General features: G+C 43.6%; 1 protein-coding gene across 4 annotated transcripts in view; it reads right to left on the bottom strand.

The window, feature by feature from the left end:
- The window catches only part of IPO11 (importin 11), a 518,704-nt gene that overhangs the window by 296,351 nt on the left and 198,671 nt on the right, over nucleotides 1-23,682 (bottom strand). For all 4 annotated transcript variants that reach the window (XM_077286029.1, XM_077286021.1, XM_077286008.1 and 1 more), the window contains exons 19-20: nucleotides 5,371-5,487; nucleotides 588-701 (exon numbers count right to left, since the gene is read on the bottom strand). In XM_077286029.1, the coding sequence (XP_077142144.1) occupies nucleotides 588-701; nucleotides 5,371-5,487 (231 nt within the window). The remainder of the gene's footprint in view (nucleotides 1-587; nucleotides 702-5,370; nucleotides 5,488-23,682) is intronic.

The following is a 23,682-nucleotide window of genomic DNA, read 5'->3' as shown; positions in this document are numbered from 1 at the left end:
AACACTTAGAGCTTGTTCACATGTTGCATTTGTGCCATATTTATTTACTGTGGAATAAGAGAGTTTGCCGGTATCAGCTAAGTGAATGACATTTCCTTGCAGATGTCAACCTTCAAAAAAAATTTTCAAATCTGCAGGGTCTCAATTCTTTTTGCAACATCCCCCTCACCTTCAAATGAATGGGGGGGGAAATGGAAGCAAATAAAAAAACGAGCATCTGTTGTAAACTGTTCATCGCAGCAGAAAAATCTGCCACAAATTCTAAACATGTGCTCACAGGCTTAAAGGGAGTGATCACCTGAAGCTAATTAAAAAGACATTGAAGACTGAATGTGCGAACAGCGAGTCATTTTTCAATGTCAATGAGTAGGAAGAGGTGTTTTTTCAGCAATTTTACAGACATTTTTTTTACAGTGGGCCAGCGCTAAAAGACTCCTTTTCAGCTACGTTTTATTGGGCTTTTGGCAACCCAACAGCCAAGTTTTTCGGCACCAGTATGTCCAGTACACAACTATAAACATCCGAGCACGTTCGCTCATCACTAGTTAGGATCCATTATAACGATCAGGGAATGGACTGATGATTACCTTCACCAGGTGAATTAATGTAGTCAGGATGGCGCATCGCAGCATGTTGTGTTCTTCACTTTGCTTCCACAGAAGAGGTAAATACTGAACAAGACAACCAACGAAAGGCCGGATCTATGAATGGCAAACACATCACAACATGTTACTGTAATTACCAAGATGAAAAAAAAAAACCCGCACTCATACATGAATGCAATGTGCTCCATCCATGCAGGGACTCATAGTGAAGCACTTACAACTCTCATTCCGCTATGGCTACAATGACACGATCACTTACTTACTTACCTCATTTTCAAGCCTTTCTCATCTCATCCTCCCCAAATCAATAAGAACAAAGAACTTAACATTGAAAACAATTTATCTTAATAATAAATATTAATTTACTATTGAGCTGTTGCAGATTGTATATATTGTCTTAAAGCTTAAGGACACTTTATGTAGTAAAATTACACAAAGTTTCAGCCTGCAATCATCATTCCTTCATTCATTTTCAGACCCAACAATATGCAGTTTTCATCCAATTTCAAGTGTCAGCTCTTTCTCTTGTGGGAGTGTCCCTTCCAGAAATATAGGCTGGATGTGAGGTGTTTGTATCCAGCAGTCACAGCTTCTATCCTAGAAATTTTCTCATCATGTCATTTCTTATTTTTTGACAGACTGTTTTCCTTGCCCTCATTAAGATACTTTTTTCCCCCAGTCCATGTCATGGAGATCTGTGCACAAATATTCCCCCTGCCTGCTGCAGACTCGATGGATGTTTCACATGTTTGACATTCACCACTGTAGTGGAAACGGCAATGTCCGGACTGGACTAGGATATCCAAACCCAAATTCAATAGTTTTAGATGTTAGGAACTTGTATGTTCTCCCCTTGTTTGCGTAGATTTCCTCCGGGTTCTCCAGTTTCCTCCTACACCCCAAAGACATACTGATAGGTAATGTAGATTGTGAGCCCCGATGGGGACAGTGATGATGATGTCTGTAAAGTGTTGTGGGATTAATGGCGCTATATAAGTGAGTTAAATAAATAAATTTGCCTACGACTCTGCTGATTCTGAGTCCCAGAGCCAGGCCGGAAATCAGTTTACAATAGGAAGTTAAAAGTTGGAAACTGGCCTAACACTGACAAAAGGAATGGGCAGAGAACTGTCAAGACTAAGAACAAAAATCCTGATGGATTTGTAACATTTTTGGTGATAACTCACCAAGATAAGGGACTTACAGTCACTGCAGCAGCAAAATGGCAGAAAAAATGTAAAAATTATTTAGAAAACTGCTCAACCTTGAATTTAGGAAACATAAATTGATGCAAAAGGTGTACAAGCCTATAACTTACATTTTGTAAATCATGAAAAGTAAAATGAGCTACATAGACATTTTGGAAATATAGTCCTTAAAGAGGAGCTCTCACTACTCCTGATATGTCTGATTTAAAAAGATTTGCTTTCCCATTAAAATAACATTTGAGCAGCACCTGCCACAGAACTTTGCATTGTATCATTCCTCTGTTATTATTCCCGGAAATATTTGGAGAAATTAACAATTAGGTGCCACCATTTCCTTACAGTAGGTTATTCCCTAACATAATTTGATACTGGAATAATTGATTTAAGAGTGTGAAGGATCATGTGAAACTGACAAAGAAACTATGAACCCCTAATTGTCAGTGTATTCACACAGGAGGAATAGTAGAAACACAGCACAACGCAGTTTCAAAGATGTTTCTTTTTCAAAGTAGTAATTTATATTTAAAGGGAATTTCCAGAAATGGAAAAAAATAAATAACTAAAGGAAATGTCTTTAAAAATAAATTCCTAAGTACATGCATTTTGACTAAGGAGGTAAGTACCGTATTCTGAAATTAAAATGGCCACTGTCATGTTACAATGACAGAAACCTGTCCTAAAATGTTATTAGGACAGGAATCGGTCAGTAAGTGCAATATGAAGCTCTGCCATCTCCCTTCATGTGTGGGGTGATGTGCTCCTACTGGATTTTATACTATGTTATACTGGAGATACCAGAGTGCTGAGGTAAGAAGAGGCTGCTCCCACTGCTGTCTACCCTGTCTTTCTGATCTAACACTGGATATCAGGAGTGCTGAGGTAAGAAGAGGCTGCTCACACTGCTGTCAACTGTATCTATCTGAGCTAATACTGGAGATACTAGGGATGCTAAGGTAAGAAAATGCTCCTCACACTGCTGTCCACCATATCTATCTGATCTAAGACTGGAGATACCAGGGGTGGTAAGGTAAGATGACGTTGCTCACACTCCTGTCCACCATATCTCTCTGATCTAACACTGGAGATTCCAGGAGTGCTGAGGAAAAAAAAGGCTCCTCACAATACTGTCTACCATGTCTATCTGATCTAACACTAGATACCAGGGTGCTGAGGTAAGAAGAGGCTGCTCACACTGCTGTCCACCCAGTCTATCTGATCTAATACTGGAGATACCAGGGTGCTGAGGTAAGAAGAGACTACTCACACTGCTGTCCACCATGTCTATCTGATCTAATACTGGAGATACCAGAGGTGCTGCAGTAAGAAGAGGCTGCTCACACTGCTGTCCACCATGTCTATCTGATCTAACATTAGATACTAGGGGTGCTGAGGTAAGAAAAGGCTGCTCACACTGCTGTCCACCATGTCTATCTGATCTAACACTAGATACCAGGAGTGCTGAGGTAAGAAGAGGCTGCTCACACTGCTGTCTACCCTGTCTTTCTGATCTAACACTGGATACCAGGAGTGCAGGTAAGAAGAGGCTGCTCATACTGCTGTCCACCATGTCTATCTGATCTAACACTAGATACCAGGAGTGCTGAGGTAAGAAGAGGCTGCTCACACTGCTGTCCACCCAGTCTATCTGATCTAATACTGGAGATACCAGAGGTGCTGAGGTAAGAAGAGGCTGCTCACACTGCTGTCCACCCCGATCTAATACCGTACACATCGGGTGCTGACTGTATGAATTACAATACATGGCAGAGATCATCTCCAGGTCACAGCAGATTAGCTTTGCTTCCTACTGCACATGCTCAACAGCACCTTTCCTATTAAATTCTCTTACAAGTTAATGATGGACTAACCAGGGAGCAGACATTTGAATCCTTACTTATAGACAAAACAACCGATTTGCCACTTAGCCAGTTACGAACATATAATGTGTTGGTGCATCATAAGTCAGCTACCCGTCTGATGTTGGCACAGTACCTGAGCCCGTATCTTTGCTGAAAGATGATGACTGTATTATTCAGCAGTTATTTGCCTATAACACCCTTGTGTGAAACTCCACTTGTAGTTATGAACCAGATAAATGCTACTATGCATTTGTCACAGCGGCCTTTATAGGCCCAGTGGTGCACTGTTCTAACTTCTCATTGGCACACTCGATGGACGGGTTATATGAAGGCCGGGGTTCTGCTGAAGACCCCTGTGACTGTCATACCATTACTTCTATGAAAGCCAGCCAATGGCTAGCATTCATAGGAGACTGATTTTTCTCTACACAAAGCAGTACTGTGGTATTACTGTGTACAGTGCAAGCAGTCAAAACGATTGCAGGTTCAACCTCCCGTTAAATGGACAACAAAATTCTGAAAAAATAAATAAATAAAAATGCTGGAATCGCCTCTTTCTTCCATAATTAGCAATGAATAAAAAAAAACAAAAACACAAGTATGTGGTCGTATCTCCACATCCGTAAAAGTCAGATCTATTAAAATATAAAATTAATTAACATGATTAGTAAACCTTGAAATGAGAAAAAAAAATGTAAAACACTAAAATTGCAGCTCTATGACCAACATTGAGAAAAAATGCAATAAGAGGTGATCAAGACAACAGCAAAAAGGTATAAAACAAAAAACAATTCAGGCTGTAAAAAACAAAACAAAACTAGACCCAGCCCTATCCATCCAAAATTTGAAAACATTATCGCTTTCTGAAAATGATGATAAAAGCACATTTTTTTTTTTTCTTCTTAACAAATGTCTGAATTTTTTCCACCACTTAACTTCCCCCCCCATAAGCCTATGCGTTTTTGGCATCACCATACTTGTAATGGTTGGGAGAATCATATTACCAAGTCATTCCTACCATATAATAAACGTTGCAAGAACAAAACTCAAAAAACAATGGTGGAATTGAGTTTTGGAATGTTCTCCCGTTTTCCAGTACATCACATGATAAAATGAATGGCGTCATTCAAAAGTAGGACCCATCCTGCAAAATAAGAGGCGCTCGTAGGTCTATGCCGAAAAAAAAACAATTTGTTGCCTACCAGACAGTCAATCCCTGCATGTGTTGTGCCGGTTGAACAGCCGCGATACATGCCGCCGCCGTGGCGACTCGAACATAGTATTCGAGCATGTCAACATGCTCGATCAGCACTTGAGCATGCTCGGATAACACTCTATTGGAGCATGCTCGCTCATCACTAAAATGTATCTATAATGACAATTCCTTTAGTTATTTATGTTGTTTTCTATTCCTGGAGAACCCCTTTAAGTTTTTTTTAAATTTCTTTGCTAAATAGATATCACTAAACCACTTCTTTCTAGAAGCCTACCCTTCTACTTCCACTACTATGATGTTGATCCTGGGGACAATGTCATCAGTGACAAACTCAGAGGGGTCCGGGACCTTTCACCCTCACCGATCAATTGTTTCCAGCTCTGGATGTGAACCTTGCACAGAGCAGATCAGACCCCTCGAGACTCAACATGCTGGAATCAAAGCACCGTCCTGCAGAAAAGCATACACAGTTACATAATTACCTGCAAATTCACCCTTTCTATTACACAAGACAGGACATGGAGGATCTGCATCTTTGAATCGCATTCTGTAACTTGCTGAAGCAGTTGGAAAAGCAGACTGAAGGTGGACTCCAGGTACTGAGAAAGAAAATCAGACAGATTATTTACCCACAAAAATAGAAATAAAATGACTATAAAGTATGTATTTTTAATGTAGATATTCACACACATGCAGGATCACCCAGAGAGTGCATGTTTATTTCGATGGGCACTTGAAATGACTCACAGCTATTTTTTCACCAATTAACATGCACACGCAGCAGAGGATGCAGGATTTCTCACTGGAAAGAGGGAGATAAACAGCAGACCCCTCCTCTGACAGCGGCTTATCTCCTCTGGGAATGGAAGGGTGGGCATGTAATCCTATATACCCAATCTTTATTTCACTTTGCCATCCAAATAGAGTCTGACAACCCCCAGTAACAGTAGGATGTTCATTGATCAAGCAGAAGTCATCAAAACTGGCAGACATTTACCTAATGTTTATGGATACAACACAATTTTTTATTTTCCCGTTTTTCAGCCTTGTCGCAATAAACATTAGATCAAGGGCAGATCTTGGTAAAAATGACTGATTGGGAAACAGAAGCTTTAAAGGGGTTACTACTAGGACAACCCCTTCTTGATCAAAATGTTTGGCCAAGATAAAATAGTAAAGCTTATACTCACCTCCCACGCCGTCACAGTTACCGCAGTGTCGCCACTGACTCTCCGGTGCTGTTGTTGTGATACGTGGTGCCGTTGCCCAATCAGCGCTGGCATCACTGTCTCCTCCTTCGGACAACTCAAACATGAAGAGGGAGTCCAGGCTGCAGCTAGTCCTTGACTTCCTCTTCATGTTCATTTCGACAGGAGGTGGGGACAGTGAGGCCAGCGCTGACTTCGCCAGCGTCACATGTCACAACAGCAGCACCGAAGCCCCCGAAGAGCGAGTGCCGACACCGCAAGAAAGGCGCCAGCATGGGAGGTGAGTATAAGCTTTATTTTATGGGGCCAAGCTGGGGGTTTTAGAAGAAGTTGTCCAATTAGTGGACAACTTCCTTAATGGGTGTTCCACTACAATTATATTATCCTTATCCATAGGACGGTCATCAATATCAGATTGGATAATAGGGGCTATTTCGCAGTAGAAGGCAGCAGCCACTAAAGAGACAGCGGTGATTAGGAGAGATGACAGGTTCACATAAAAGATTCTCATAAAGCAGATACATGCTGCCCGAACCTGTATCGGACACTGGCTGTATGATCTTAGACAGGTATGTTTGACTATGAAATGCTGCGCCATTTCAGAGAAAAACATACACTTGCTGATTTACCTGGAAAAATTGGTTTAACTTCTAAAAGAGACAGTCGACTGTACAGAAAATTAGACTGTACATATTTCGGTTCATGAGAAGTGAAAGTGCAATGAACCTCAGCAACAAGAAAAAATCATTGCGCCGAGTGGTCTCGCCCAGCCGGTCTTCTCCACAACAAGATAGACTTGCGTTTACTCTATGTATGGTTCTTGCATTTCACTCCTGCAGAATTCCTTTGTCATTTGGTAACAATGTACAGATACAGTATGGAGGAGCGGCTTTCATTGTGAAAACTGCCAAAGTGAGTTTCTAAAGAAGTTTAGAGATCGAAATCTGCCATCCAAACCATGTATTCTGTCATTGGTGAATAAACTGGAACGTACAGGAACAATACTGGATAGGGATGGAGGACGTCCGAAAACGTCTGAGGAAACAATTCAAGATGCGAAACAGCGACTTCTGGCATCTCCACGTAAATTGTTGCACAGGCTTTCCAAGGAGAAAGGCAAGTCGTATTCCACATATCAACGATGACAGAGTAATCTCCCAGGAGGGACTGTGGCCACCAAGATCGCCTGACTTAACCACGCCAGATTTTTCCTATGGGGTATTTGAAAGGTTTGGTGTACAGTAATAAGCCATGAACATTACAGGTACTCTGAGAAAACATACAGCGAGAAATTCAGGCAATGACCCCAGACGTCGTGAGGAAAAGATTCAACAATATGGAATGACGAGTGCTTGAATGCGAACAGGAGGACATTTTTTAACATCTGCTTTAAAACATCACTTCCTTATGAACCAAGGTATGTACAGTCCAAGTTTCAGTATGATAGATGGTCTCTTTTAGAAATTACAGCAATTTTTCCGGATACAGTAGTGCGTGAATCATCCTGCACTTTAAAAGCACGGGGGACTAGTCAGACAGGCGGGTCCCCAGCGACTTCTTCATGCCCACGCCACAAGAGTGACAGGTTTCTCCCTATACACGTACGCAGGGGAGATCGGTCATCCAAGGTGTGAAGGGAGGAAGAAGCCGCCAGAAACCTGCCTTCCGACTAGTCTTCCAAGTGGTTTGGTCCGAGCTTTTAAAGTATGTATTCCTCTGAAAGGCCACGGTGTTTCAAAGTCAAAAACAGCTTGCTGAGATCATACAGCCAGTACCGGATACATACTGCCTGTGGTTCGGGCAGCATGTATCAGCTGTCAAGTTACCTTTAAACAAACTAAGTATGATTAGCACCTCGTAGATCAAAATTATCAGCCAACAATTAGTTCCAGACTATGGACAGAGTTAATGTTTTCCCGAATTGTCGGCAAAAGTCGATATTTCCATTATGCAAAAATACTGCATCTCCGGAACTGTAACCTCGTCATGTGTTTAGACGAGCTAAGATATCTAATTGCTACATTTTAATGCCATAAAGTAGTACAAATGAAGTATCAATCTCGTTAATTTGAGGTTACAGAGATAAAATGTATGTGCATGCTCATAAAAATCCCATCTCCTCTAAATACTAGAATGAACGTCACAAAAACTGTTCAGATGAATAATGGAAAAAAGAACAAAGGGTATTTTACTCAGTAAATTTATAAAAAAGCAGAAGTGGGAATAGATGAAGCATTTCATTCCAGATCCAACATCTTATCTATCTCACATAGTGACAGCTGGGCAAGAGAGAAAAGTAGAAGATGATCACTTGGGGTTAGAGAGTAATGGCATGCCGACACGCGATCATCAAGTGATGACACATTGACAATCGAGATCTGAGCATATTGGTACATTAACACTTGCCGCTCTTAAAGAGATTGTCCAGGCTTAAGCTACAAGTCTGCAGTCACTCTACCTGACTGCAAATATGTGGATCCTCACATCTGTAATTTCCCTCAGGATCAATAAAATGTTTGTATCATGAGCACTGTGCTCCAGGTGATTGACAGGTCTCTCCCATGTATGTATATAAAGACCTGTCAATCACCTTGAGCAGCGCTGGGAAAAGCATCTTCAAACAATATCTTCTCTGAAGCACCAGTGCGTTTCAGAAAAAAATAAGAGCATTTTTAGTAATGACTGTAAGATGTTTCTTGTAGCCTTCATTGTGGAAATGAAGCATACCATGGGGCAGGGTGGATAAAAATCAATGTTTTTTTAAAAAAAATAAAAAAAATCGGATTTTTTTGATTTAAATCGGATTTTTTTCAATAAACTGCTTTTTGAGGAAAATATTTTACCATCCAAAGGTTCTTCCATCATGAGATAAAGCTGAGTTGTTTAACTCAGTAGAATAAAGGCTGTATATGTGTAACATTCACAATGCCATGCTCTTCCAGAGGTTTCTGTAGGATTAGTGGGCAGTTTCTCTCCTATATTATCACAGACGCTCGCTTTACTTACGCAGTTCTCAAAACTGAATTTGACTCCGCAGAGGTCCCAGCCTCTTCTTCACGGCAAAAATGTTACAACATGAACAGAGTTCAGAAAAAGACCTTAATCCTATTGTTCTACAAACCTATGAATACAGAATCAACCCCTTCAGTGCCAAGTCCAAGAAGTTAGACAATATGTTTCTGATTGTTTGGAGTGGAATAGATCTGCACAACACAAGAAGAATGTGAATCTAAGGGTACCGTCACACAGTGCCATTTTCATCGCTACGACGGCACGATCCGTGACGTCGCAGCGTCGTATGATTATCGCTCCAGCGTCGTAGACTGCGGTCACACTTTGCAATCACGGCGCTGGAGCGATGCCGAAGTCCCCGGGTAACCAGGGTAAACATCGGGTTACGAAGCGCAGGGCCGCGCTTAGTAACCCGATGTTTACCCTGGTTACCAGCGTAAACGTAAAAAAAACAAACAGTACATACTTACATTCCAGTGTCTGTCCCCCGGCGCTGTGCTTCTCTCCACTGTGTAAGCACCATAGCCGGAAAGCAGAGCGGTGACGTCACCGCTGTGCTCGCTTTCCGGCCGGCAGGCGCTCACAGTGCAGAGAAGATGAGACGCCGGGGGACAGACACCGGAATGTGAGTATGTACTGTTTGTTTTTTTTACGTTTACGCTGGTAACCAGGGTAAACATCGGGTTACTAAGCGCGGCCCTGTGCTTAGTTACCCGATGTTTACTGTTGTGAAATTGGATTTTGGGCTCCCCCGGTGGCCACTGGTGGAATTGAACTGGTGTGCATCATCCTCTCTGTTCACCTGTTTCCATCAGGATGTGGGAGTCGCTATTTAGCCTTGCTCCTCTGTCACTTCCATGCCGGTCAACATTGTAATCAGAAGCCTTTCTGTGCATGTTCCTGCTGCTAGACAACTCCCAGCTAAGTTGGACTTTAGTCCTTGTTTGTTTTTGCATTTTGTTCCAGTTCACAGCTGTAGTTTCGTTTCTGTGTCTGGAAAGCTCTTGTGATCTGAAATTGCCACTCTGATGTTATGAGTTAATACTAGAGTCTTAAAGTAATTTCAGGATGGCGTTTTGATAGGGTTTTCAGCTGACCATGAAAGTGCCCTTTCTGTCTTCCTGCTATCTAGTAAGCGGACCTCAATTTTGCTAAACCTATTTTCATACTACGTTTGTCATTTCATCTAAAATCACCGCCAATATTTGTGGGGGCCTCTGTCTGCCTTTCGGGGAAATTTCTCTAGAGGTGAGCCAGGACTATATTTTCCTCTGCCAGGATTAGTTAGTCCTCCGGCCGGCGCTGGGCGTCTAGGGATAAAACGCAGGCTACGCTACCCGGCTACTGTTAGTTGTGCGGCAGGTTTAGTTCATGGTCAGTTTAGTTTCCATCCTTCCAAGAGCTAGTTCTTATGTTTGCTGGGCTATGTTCTCTTGCCATTGAGAACCATAACAGTTTGACCGGCCCCAAAAGGGTTAAATTAATTGACAGAGAAAGGCTAAGTTCACACTAGCGTTGTGCGCCGCTGCGTCGGCGACGCAACGCACAACGCACGCAAAACCGCGGCAAAACGCACGCAAAAACGCTGCGTTTTGCGACGCATGCGTCGGTTTTTGCCGAAAATCGGACGCAAGAAAAATGCAACTTGCTGCGTTTTCTTGGTCCGACGCTTGCGGCAAAAAAGACGCAAGTGTCGCACAACGCAACACAAAAAAACGCATGCGTCCCCCATGTTAAGTATAGGGGCGCATGACGCATGCGTCGCCGCTGCGTCGCCGACGCAAACCCGACGCAAATTAGCTTAACGCTAATGTGAACGTAGCCAAAGGAGAGAAAAGAGAAGTCTGCTGAAGATTTTTTTTTTTTTTCAGTTCTGAGTGTGCTTGTAATTGAATCTCTTGCAAGTCTGCCTATATTGCAGCCTTTCTCTCTCTCTCTCCTTCTAATCCTGGAATGGCTCTGTGTTCACCTGTTTAAAATGGATATTCAGAGTTTAGCTGCAGGTTTGAATAATCTCACCACGAAAGTTCAAAATTTACAAGATTTTGTTGTTCATGTTCCTATATCTGAACCTAGAATTCCTTTGCCTGAATTTTTCTCGGGGAATAGATCTTGCTTTCAAAATTTCAAAAATAATTGCAAGTTGTTTTTGTCCCTGAAATCTCGCTCTGCTGGAGATCCTGCTCAGCAGGTCAGGATTGTGATTTCCTTGCTCCGGGGCGACCCTCAGGATTGGGCTTTTCCATTGGCTCCAGGGGATCCTGCGTTGCTCAATGTGGATGCGTTTTTTCTGGCCTTGGGGTTGCTTTATGAGGAACCTCAGTTAGAACTTCAGGCGGAAAAGGCCTTGATGTCCCTATCTCAGGGGCAAGACGAAGCTGAAGTGTACTGCCAGAAATTCCGTAAATGGGCTGTGCTTACTCAGTGGAATGAGTGCGCCCTGGCAGCGAATTTCAGAGAGGGTCTCTCTGATGCCATTAAGGATGTTATGGTGGGGTTCCCTGTGCCTGCGGGTCTGAATGAGTCCATGACAATGGCTATCCAGATCGATAGGCGTCTGCGGGAGCGCAAACCTGTGCACCATTTGGCGGTGTCTACTGAGAAGACGCCAGAGAATATGCAATGTGATAGAATTCTGTCCAGAAGTGAACGGCAGAATTTTAGACGAAAAAATGGGTTGTGCTTCTATTGCGGTGATTCAACTCATGTTATATCAGCATGCTCTAAGCGTACTAAGAAGCTTGATAAGTCTGTTTCAATTGGCACTTTACAGTCTAAGTTTATTCTATCTGTGACCCTGATTTGTTCTTTATCATCTATTACCGCGGATGCCTATGTCGACTCTGGCGCCGCTTTGAGTCTTATGGATTGGTCCTTTGCCAAACGCTGTGGGTATGATTTGGAGCCTCTTGAAACTCCTATACCCCTGAAGGGGATTGACTCCACCCCATTGGCTAGCAATAAACCACAATACTGGACACAAGTAACTATGCGGATTAATCCGGATCACCAGGAGATTATTCGCTTTCTTGTGCTGTATAACCTACATGATGTGTTGGTGCTTGGATTGCCATGGCTGCAATCTCATAACCCAGTCCTTGACTGGAAAGCTATGTCTGTGTTAAGCTGGGGATGTAAGGGGACGCATGGGGACGTACCTGTGGTTTCCATTTCATCATCTATTCCCTCTGAGATTCCTGAATTCTTGACTGAATATCGTGACGTTTTTGAAGAACCTAAGCTTGGTTCATTACCTCCGCACCGGGAGTGCGATTGTGCCATAGATTTGATTCCGGGTAGTAAATACCCTAAGGGTCGTTTATTTAATCTGTCTGTGCCTGAACATGCTGCTATGCGAGAATATATAAAGGAGTCCTTGGAAAAGGGACATATTCGTCCTTCGTCATCTCCCTTAGGAGCCGGTTTTTTCTTTGTGGCTAAGAAAGATGGCTCTTTGAGGCCGTGCATTGATTATCGGCTTTTGAATAAAATCACGGTTAAATATCAATATCCGTTGCCACTGCTGACTGATTTGTTTGCTCGCATAAAGGGGGCCAAGTGGTTCTCTAAGATAGATCTCCGTGGGGCGTATAATTTGGTGCGAATTAAGCAGGGGGATGAGTGGAAAACCGCATTTAATACGCCCGAGGGCCACTTTGAGTATTTGGTGATGCCTTTTGGTCTTTCAAATGCCCCTTCAGTCTTTCAGTCCTTTATGCATGACATTTTCCGTGATTATTTGGATAAATTTATGATTGTGTATCTGGATGATATTTTGATTTTTTCGGATGACTGGGACTCTCATGTCCAGCAGGTCAGGAGGGTTTTTCAGGTTTTGCGGTCTAATTCCTTGTGTGTGAAGGGTTCTAAGTGCGTTTTTGGGGTTCAAAAGATTTCCTTTTTGGGATATATTTTTTCCCCCTCTTCCATCGAGATGGATCCTGTCAAGGTTCAGGCTATTTGTGATTGGACGCAACCCTCTTCTCTTAAGAGTCTTCAGAAATTTTTGGGCTTTGCTAACTTTTATCGTCGATTTATAACTGGTTTTTCTGATGTTGCTAAACCTTTGACTGATTTGACTAAGAAGGGTGCTGATGTTGCTGATTGGTCCCCTGCTGCTGTGGAGGCCTTTCGGGAGCTTAAGCGCCGCTTTTCTTCCGCCCCTGTGTTGCGTCAGCCTGATGTTGCTCTTCCTTTTCAGGTTGAGGTCGACGCTTCTGAAATCGGAGCTGGGGCGGTTTTGTCGCAGAGAAGTTCCGATTGCTCCGTGATGAGACCTTGTGCTTTTTTCTCGCGTAAATTTTCGCCCGCCGAGCGGAATTATGATGTTGGGAATCGGGAGCTTTTGGCCATGAAGTGGGCTTTTGAGGAGTGGCGTCATTGGCTTGAGGGGGCTAGACATCAGGTGGTGGTATTGACTGACCACAAAAATCTAATTTATCTTGAGTCCGCCAGACGCCTGAATCCTAGACAGGCGCGCTGGTCGTTGTTTTTCTCTCGGTTTAATTTTGTGGTATCCTACCTGCCGGGTTCTAAGAATGTTAAGGCGGATGCCCTTTCTAGGAGTTTTGAGCCTGACTCCCCTGGTAATTCTGAACCTACAGGTATCCTTAAGGATGGAGTGATATTGTCTGCCGTTTCTCCAGACCTGCGGCGGGCCTTGCAGGAGTTTCAGGCGGATAGACCTGATCGTTGCCCACCTGGTAGACTGTTTGTTCCTGATGATTGGACCAGTAAAGTCATTTCTGAGGTTCATTCTTCTGCGTTGGCAGGTCATCCTGGAATCTTTGGTACCAGGGATTTGGTGGCAAGGTCCTTCTGGTGGCCTTCCCTGTCTCGAGATGTGCGAGGCTTCGTGCAGTCTTGTGACGTTTGTGCTCGGGCCAAGTCTTGTTGTTCTCGGGCTAGTGGATTGTTGTTGCCCTTGCCTATCCCGAAGAGGCCCTGGACGCACATCTCGATGGATTTTATTTCGGATCTTCCTGTTTCTCAGAAGATGTCTGTCATCTGGGTGGTGTGTGATCGTTTCTCTAAGATGGTCCATTTGGTTCCCCTGCCTAAGTTGCCTTCTTCTTCCGAGTTGGTTCCTCTGTTTTTTCAAAATGTGGTCCGTTTGCATGGTATTCCGGAGAATATCGTTTCTGACAGAGGTACCCAATTCGTGTCTAGATTTTGGCGAGCATTCTGTGCTAGGATGGGCATAGATTTGTCTTTCTCGTCTGCTTTCCATCCTCAGACTAATGGCCAGACCGAGCGGACGAATCAGACCTTGGAGACATATTTGAGGTGTTCTGTGTCTGCAGATCAGGATGATTGGGTTGCTTTTTTGCCTTTAGCGGAGTTTGCCCTCAATAATCGGGCCAGCTCTGCCACCTTGGTGTCTCCCTTTTTCTGTAATTCGGGGTTTCATCCTCGATTTTCTTCTGGTCAGGTGGAATCTTCGGATTGTCCTGGAGTGGATGCTGTGGTGGAGAGGTTGCATCAGATTTGGGGGCAGGTAGTGGACAATTTGAAGTTGTCCCAGGAGAAGACTCAGCTTTTTGCCAACCGCCGGCGTCGGGTTGGTCCTCGGCTTTGTGTTGGGGACTTGGTGTGGTTGTCTTCTCGTTTTGTCCCTATGAGGGTTTCTTCTCCCAAGTTTAAGCCTCGGTTCATCGGCCCGTACAAGATATTGGAGATTCTTAACCCTGTGTCCTTCCGTTTGGACCTCCCGGCATCTTTTTCTATTCATAATGTTTTTCATCGGTCATTATTGCGCAGGTATGAGGTACCGGTTGTGCCTTCCGTTGAGCCTCCTGCTCCGGTGTTGGTTGAGGGCGAGTTGGAGTACATTGTGGAAAAAATCTTGGACTCCCGTGTTTCCAGACGGAAACTCCAGTATCTGGTCAAATGGAAGGGATACGGTCAGGAGGATAATTCTTGGGTGACTGCCTCTGATGTTCATGCCTCCGATTTGGTCCGTGCCTTTCATAGGGCTCATCCTGATCGCCCTGGTGGTTCTGGTGAGGGTTCGGTGCCCCCTCCTTGAGGGGGGGGTACTGTTGTGAAATTGGATTTTGGGCTCCCCCGGTGGCCACTGGTGGAATTGAACTGGTGTGCATCATCCTCTCTGTTCACCTGTTTCCATCAGGATGTGGGAGTCGCTATTTAGCCTTGCTCCTCTGTCACTTCCATGCCGGTCAACATTGTAATCAGAAGCCTTTCTGTGCATGTTCCTGCTGCTAGACAACTCCCAGCTAAGTTGGACTTTAGTCCTTGTTTGTTTTTGCATTTTGTTCCAGTTCACAGCTGTAGTTTCGTTTCTGTGTCTGGAAAGCTCTTGTGATCTGAAATTGCCACTCTGATGTTATGAGTTAATACTAGAGTCTTAAAGTAATTTCAGGATGGCGTTTTGATAGGGTTTTCAGCTGACCATGAAAGTGCCCTTTCTGTCTTCCTGCTATCTAGTAAGCGGACCTCAATTTTGCTAAACCTATTTTCATACTACGTTTGTCATTTCATCTAAAATCACCGCCAATATTTGTGGGGGCCTCTGTCTGCCTTTCGGGGAAATTTCTCTAGAGGTGGCCAGGACTATATTTTCCTCTGCCAGGATTAGTTAGTCCTCCGGCCGGCGCTGGGCGTCTAGGGATAAAACGCAGGCTACGCTACCCGGCTACTGTTAGTTGTGCGGCAGGTTTAGTTCATGGTCAGTTTAGTTTCCATCCTTCCAAGAGCTAGTTCTTATGTTTGCTGGGCTATGTTCTCTTGCCATTGAGAACCATAACAGTTTACCCTGGTTACAAGCGAACACATCGCTGGATCGCTGTCACACACAACGATCCAGCGATGTCAGCGGGTGATCAAGCGACGAAAGAAAGTTCCAAACGATCTGCTACGACGTACGATTCTCAGCGTGATGTCTGATCGCAGTAGCGTGTCAGACACAGCGATATCGTAACGATATCGCTAGAACGTCACGAATCGTGCCGTCGTAGCGATGAAAATTTCACTGTGTGACGGTACCCTAAGTGTGAGGAGGAGGAAGGGCAAGCAGACAAGAAAATGAAAGTGAAACTTTGAGCACAATACTGCAGCATAGCCACAGACAGACAAGTCTGGATCTGTTTCTGTGTACGATACGATCTGAGGTTTATTACATTCTTTCCTTATAATGGCAGCAGGCCGTAAAAGAGACCCAGTTTGGGAATATTTTAATGAAGCTCCTTCGCCTATCGGTAAGGCAGGCATGCGTGCAAAATGCAAACGATGCAACAAAGAGATGCAAGGCCTGGTGGCGCGAATGAGGCAACATTATGAGAAATGCGGTGATGAAGATGACCAAAGAAAAACTTCTGAACAGGCAGGATCTTCAGGTTGGTAAACATTTTTATTGAATCCTATTTCTAAAGACTGAACTGTCATGTGTGAGAAAAATTATATTTCTTATTATTACTGCATGTTACTGTCATTTGGTACAGTTATGAAGAAAAACAAATATTCCTTTTGGGGCAGGGGCAGTGATGTGTTGTGTACAATAAGCAGAAATTGTATAAACAATAAAATAACAGCATTGACTGTTTTTGTTTAGGGGAATTCATGGATTCTGGAAACTATCCACCTCCAAGATCACCATCATCCTGTTCTACAGTTTCAGAGTTATCCATCCAGGATAGTGCTTCATTAGCAGCAGCATCATCATCAGACACCCACAGCCACATATCACCATCACCCAAAAGGAAGAAAAAACCTTTACCTCCTGGAACGACCATAGATAGGTTTGTGATAAGAACTAGCAGATTAGAAAAAGAGTTGATTGATGAAAAAATTGCCCAGTTTATTTATGCAACAAACTCTTCTTTCCGTCTGACTGAGAACCCACATTTCATTAATATGGTTCAGTCACTGAGACCAGGATACAGTCCACCCAGCAGAGCTGATGTTGCAGGGAAACTGCTGGATCAAGTGTATGACAGAGAAATGGAGCAATGTGCAACAGCTCTGGAGGGTAAAATTGTTATCCTAAGTATTGATGGGTGGAGTAATGTCCACAATGATCCTATTGTATGTGCTTGTATAACAACAGAAGAAGGTAAAGTCTTCCTTGCACAAACAACTGATACGTCAGGAAATGCACACACAGCAGAATACTTACAAGAAGTGGCAGTAAAAGCTATAACGACATGTGAACAAAAATTCAAATGTCTAGTACGCAGTTTGGTCACTGACAATGCTGCAAACATATCCAAGATGAGAAGAGATTTAGAAGAGCAGGGAGGGAATACAAAGCTGCTATTAACATATGGTTGCAGTTTTCATTTGCTACACCTCTTAGCCAAAGACTTAAGTTTCCCAGAAATAAAGGCTAATGTTGTTGAAATTGCTAAATACTTCCGTAATAATCATTTTGCTGCAGCAGCTCTGAAAAGGATGGGTGGAACCAAGCTAACGCTCCCACAAGATGTTAGATGGAACTCTGTGGTGGACTGTTTTGAGCAGTATATCAAAAACTGGCCTATTCTGATGACACTTTGTGAAGAAAATCGAGATAAAATAGATGGCACTGTCACGGCCAAAATCCTCAACATTGGGCTTAAGAGAAATGTTGAACATATGCTGAGCTTCCTGAAACCCATCTCTCAAGCTTTAAACAAAATACAGAAAAATAGCTGTTTTATTGCGGATGCTGTTGAAATTTGGAAGGAACTGAGTGAACACTTAAAAACAGAACTACACATGGACAGAATTAAATTACAAGCAGTAAACAAACGAATGGGATAAGCACTGACTCCAGCTCATTTTTTGGCAAATATTGTCAATATCCAATATCAGGGTCAAAACCTAAGTGCTGAGGAAGAGGAGTTAGCTATGACATGGGTATCCAGCAATCATCCATCTTTAATGCCAACTATAATAAACTTCAGAGCTAAGGGGGAACCATTCAAGAAATATATGTTTGCTGAAGATATTTTAAGGAAGGTCACACCAGTAAACTGGTGGAAGTCACTTAAGCGCTTGGATTTAGAGACTGTTCAAGTAATGATTTCACTTTTAACAGCAGTAGCTTCTTCTGCAGGCGTTGAAAGAATATTCTCTTCCTTTGGACTCATTCATTCTAAATTGAGAAATCGGTTGGGACCCAATAAAGCAGGAAAGCTTGTTTTTCTTTTCCAGATTATGAATAGGAACAAAGAAGAAGATGATGATGAAGATGACGACAAGTGAGCTACAGAGGACAGCAGGGACAGTAGTATTTAAGTTTTTCATGTGTCGGCTGGGCTGACAGTCTAAGTTTCTTAAAATATATACCGTATTTTCTGGTGTATAAGACGACTGGGCGTATAAGACGACCCCCAACTTTTCCATATAAAATATGGAATTTGGGATATGCCCGCTGTATAAGACTGGGGTCATCTTATACGCCCAGTCATCTTATACAGCGTGTGGTTCCCAGGGTCTGAAGGAGAGGAGACTCTCCTTCAGGCCCTGGGATCCATATTCATGTTAAAAATAAAGAATAAAAATAAAAAATATGTATATACTCACCCCTCTGAGAAGCCTGGCTCTCACCGGTGTAAGCGTCTGCCTCCGTTCCTAAGAATTGCAGCATGAAGGACCCTCGATGACGTCACGGTCAGGTGACTGGCCTGTGATTGGTCCGTGACCGCTCATGTGACCAGTCACCTGACCGTGACGTCATCAAAGGTCCTTCACGCTCGCAATTCTTAGGAACGGAGGCAGACGCTGACAGCGGTGAGAGCCAGGCTTCTCAGAGGGGTGAGTATATACATATTTTTTATTTTTATTCTTTATTTTTAACATGAATATGGATCCCAGGGCCTGAAGGAGAGTTTCCTCTCCTTCAGACCCTGGGAATCATCCAGGATCGCTCCCTGCACACGCCGTACCCGGCGTATAAGACGACCCCCGACTTTTGGGACAATTTTTAGGGGTTAAAAAGTCGTCTTGTACGCCGGAAAATACGGTATATATTTTGTTTAGCCAAATTACCGTATTTTCCGGCGTACAAGACGACTTTTTAACCCCTGAAAATCTTCTTAAAAGTCGGGGGTCGTCTTGTACGCCGGGAATCGCCTTGTACGCCGGGTGTATATGGTGGGTGGGGGGGGGAGTGATCCTGATGACGACGAGGGGGCGTCTCACAGAAAAGTGAGTATCCCCCATTACCTTATCATAGCGCTGCAGCGTGGGGTCTCTGTGCTGGGAGCGGCGGCGGCTGCTGTGCTGTGGCGGCTCCTCTTCTGCAGTGTGGGGCCTCTGGTGCTGTGGGGCGGTGGCGGCGGCGGCGTATCTTCATGCAGTCGGGGCTCCTCCGGCATCTCAGCCTGGAAGCCCCGCCGGCAACTCCATCGGTACAATGCGCTGGCCTCCGGGAAAATGGCCGCTGCTTAGATTCAGATCTCGTTGAGATCTGAATCTGAGCATGCGCAGCCCCCAGCGGCCGGGCCACCGCATCGCACCTATTGAGCTGCCTCCGGGAAAATGGCCACTGCTCAGATTCAGATCTCGTCTCCCGAGATCTCGGGACGAGATCTGAATCTGAGCAGCGGCCATTTTCCCGGAGGCCACCTGACCGCATTGTACCCATGGAGTTGCCGGCGGGGCTTCCAGTCTTTGAGATGCCGGAGGAGCCCCGACTGTATGAAGATACGCCGCCGCCACCGCCCCACAGCACCAGAGGCCCCACACTGCAGAAGAGGAGCCGCCACAGCACAGCACAGCACAGCACAGCACAGCAGCCGCCGCTCCCAGCACAGAGACCCCACGCTGCAGCGCTATGATAAGGTAATGGGGGATACTCACTTTCCTGTGAGACGCCCCCTCGTCCTCATCAGGATCACTCCCCCCCCCCCCAAAAGGCACATATTCACCGGCCCTATAAGACGACATAGGGTGTATAAGAAGACCCCCGACTTTTAAGAAGATTTTATTTTTTAACTGGTAAAGTTGGGGGGTCGTCTTATACGCCCAGTCGTCTTATACGCCGGAAAATACGGTAGTTAACAAACATGGATGTTTGTGTAAGCAAATAACTTATGCTGTAATGTTGTTATTGTTTCAGTTGAATAAATCTATTTAAATTGTTATTAAGGTCAGGATTATTTTTCTCCTTCCTAAGTACAACAGAACAGTGGTGTCCAAATATGAATGATTAACCCATTAAACTGGGGAGAAAAAAGTAATATAAAAAGTGATTCTAAAAATCTTCATCTACTTGCATGTTAAAGTAGCAAGAACTAGTTTAGGTAGAAACTTTGATTTAAATCACTGATTTAAATCAAGCCTTACTGACTAGTGATTTAAATCGTGATTTAAATCGTGATTTAAATCAGTTAGATTTAAATCAAATCCACCCTGCCATGGGGTGAAGTCTACTTCCACCAGGAAACTCACACTAAGAACAAACCTATAAACAAAAGTTGGTTCTTACCCAGCAGACTACACCTGGCATGTCGGCAACCATACTGACTACCAAAACAAGGGAGGTTGATGGATCCCCCAATGAATGCTACGAGAAAGTGATTTTATGGCGAGCATGAAAAATCTGAGACACCTCTTTGGGGGACACAGGAAACCATGGGACATCCCAAAACACTCCTGGATTGGGGAAAGATAACACTATTACAGAAGGAAGAATAGCAATCGGTCAGGCTACAACCGAGTGACTGCAGCTTGCTGGACCCTTCTGCCGACACAAAGGTAAGAGCTCTGCAAACTTTTGGACTGTAGACTATCCGAGAGGCATACAGCCCAGGAGGCTCCTACTGATCAGGTGGAGAGAGCTGTGACCAAGCTGGTGGTGCGTTTTCTTAACCTGAACATCCAGAATAGCAGATTGAATCCAGCAAGCAACGGCAACCTTAGAGTTGGTGAGACCTCGGCAAGAGCCTACCTGGGTGATAAATAAGGCATCCAAATGTCTGAAGGGATAGAAAGAGGTAAAGCGGCACAGCTCTGACCATGCTAGAACCTCTAATGGGGATGAGAGGCACAGCGCACAAGGAAAGAGGGCTCTCTCCTCAATAGGGTGGAAGGCAAAGAACACGTTTGAGAGAAAAGATGGTGCCAGACATGAGAAAATACTGACCCAAAAGAGGAGAGTGACAGGCAGGAGCCACCCTTTGGAGCCTTGCCTGATTAATAAAGTCACTAAGAGAACAAAAACACCTTGCCAGAAAGCTGGCTCGGGAATATGTCTCTCATCAGCTTGAAAGGAGGGGACTGTAGGTTGCCCAAGACCAGACTGAGGTCCTTTGGATTTAGAGGGGGGACAATGAAGTGGCTGATGTAAAGTTCTGACATAAGGCTTAGAAGTCAGTTCCGAAGGAAAAGGATAGCCAAGGCAGAGATCCGGCTCCAGAGAGTCAACCCAAGCTTAAGACCGAAATGTAGAAATTAAAAGGAGAAGAATGACATTGAAGCGTAAAAAAACGTAAAAAAGGGCTTCCGAGTATGATGGTCAATATGTGACAATTAGCTAAACTGGATATCTCTGCTGCAGAAACACTGCAGAACTGCACTGTGATTTACAGTACAATGTAAATCAATGTGAAAAAAAAAAGCTGTGCAGAAAAATCTGCGCAGAAACGCTGCAGATTTCAAAGAAGTGCATATCGCTTCTTTTGTGCAGTTCTGCAGCGTTTCTGCACCCCTCCATGATAAAAATCTGCACTGGTAAAATCTGCACAAAACTGCATAGAAGCTGCATCAAATCTGCACCTGCGTTTTCTGTCAGGAGGTGCAGATTTAGTGCAGAAAATTCTACACCACATTTCCTACGTGTGCACATAGCCTATGAGTCCACATACAGCCCTCTATATATAGTATGAGCTCACACTCAACTACATCTATAAACAGTATGAGCCCACATGCAGTCCCCATATATAGTACAAGCTCACACAACCTCCCTATATAGTATGAGCCCCCAAATAGCTTACCCTATATACAGTATGAGCCCCTACACAGCTCCCTTATATACACTGAATCCACACGACCCCCCTATATAAACCGCATTCCAAATTATTATGCAAATGTTATTTTTATCTGATTTTCCTAAATGGTTGATGCAAATGAGTCAGTATAATGTTCAAATCATCAACCAATTGAGTATGAAACAAATTTTATTGAACAATCCTCCCAATGGGAACAGTATTGTTTTCAAAACTAACAAAACTCAAAATGTTCCTTACTTTATTGTATTTGCCAAGGAAGAAAGAATATAATGCCGCTATTAGATAAAAGAAAAAAAAGAAAAAAAGAAAAAAATGCTTCTGTAATAGGAAATGCAGGAGCGATACCCCCTAATTATATTATAGAATCTTAAAATTAACAGTATATGTAATAGGGCAACAGCTCAAGATGCAGATAGACAGGGTTTACCTGATGTACTCAGTTATATCCCATTCCTACGCGTTTCAGAACAACCGTGTTCCTTCCTCAGGTTGTTCTGAAACGCGTAGGAATAGAATTGGTCCACCGCGCTTCCCTTAGCCAGTCACGTGATCAATCACGTGACCGTGACATCACGCAAGGTCCTGTTTGCACAGTGTACCGAGCGGCTGTAGAGCGCAACGCGCATCCCTCACATGCGGGCATAACTTCAGTGGCACCCTGCCACCGGCCGGGGCAGTCATCCCTGAAGGACCCACACCGGACCTCTTTAACTACAGGATAATCCATACGGACAAACAGCTTTCAAGAGCATTTCATCATGGGATATAACTGAGTACATCAGGTAAACCCTGTCTATCTGCATCTTGAGCTGTTGCCCTATTACATATACCTGTTAATTTTAAGATTCTATAATATATTAGGGGGTATCGCTCCTGCATTTCCTATTACAGAAGCATTTTTTCTTTTTTCCATTTATCTAATAGCGGCATTGTATTCTTTCTTCCATGGCCCATACAATAAAGTAAGGAGTGTTTTCTAGCGCAGATATAAATTGTTTTAAGCACTTATAGATCCATACGCAGTAGAGTGGCGCTGCACTACTATCTGCTGCAGTAACATTGGTGTTGTGAGCGCCACTGGAATTTTATACCTTTTAAAACTCAAAATGTACTATTCGAAATTATTATACAAAACAGAGTTTCCAAACATTTTATAGGTTGTAAAGAACCTAAAATGAAATGGTCATTTGCTGAATTTGCAGCATCAAGAGTTCACATTTACTAAAATCAAAATATATTTCAATCAAGAACATTTCAACAGGCCAAGTTTCATGTTAACATAGGAACCCTTCTTTGATATCACCTTCACAATTCTTGCATCCATTGAACTTGTGAGTTTTGGAGAGTTTCTGCTTGTATTTCTTTGCATGAAGTCAGAATAGCCTCCCAGAGCTGCTGTTTTGATGTGAACTGCCTCCCACCCTCATAGATCTTTTGCTTGAGAATTCTCCAAAGGTTCTCTATAGGGTTGAGGTCAGGGGAAGATGGTGGCCACACCATGAGCTTCCCTCCTTTTATGCCCATAGCAGCCAATGACTCAGAGGTTTTCTTTGCAGCATTAGATGGTGCATTGTCATGCATGAAGATGATTTTGCTATGGCTGGCACAATTTTTTTTGTAT

The sequence above is a fragment of the Ranitomeya variabilis genome, chromosome 1 (genome assembly GCF_051348905.1).
Source record: "Ranitomeya variabilis isolate aRanVar5 chromosome 1, aRanVar5.hap1, whole genome shotgun sequence".
NCBI lineage: Eukaryota > Metazoa > Chordata > Amphibia > Anura > Dendrobatidae > Ranitomeya > Ranitomeya variabilis.
The sequence above is the reverse complement of the archived record's forward strand: the minus strand, read 5'-3'. Positions and strand labels throughout refer to the sequence as shown.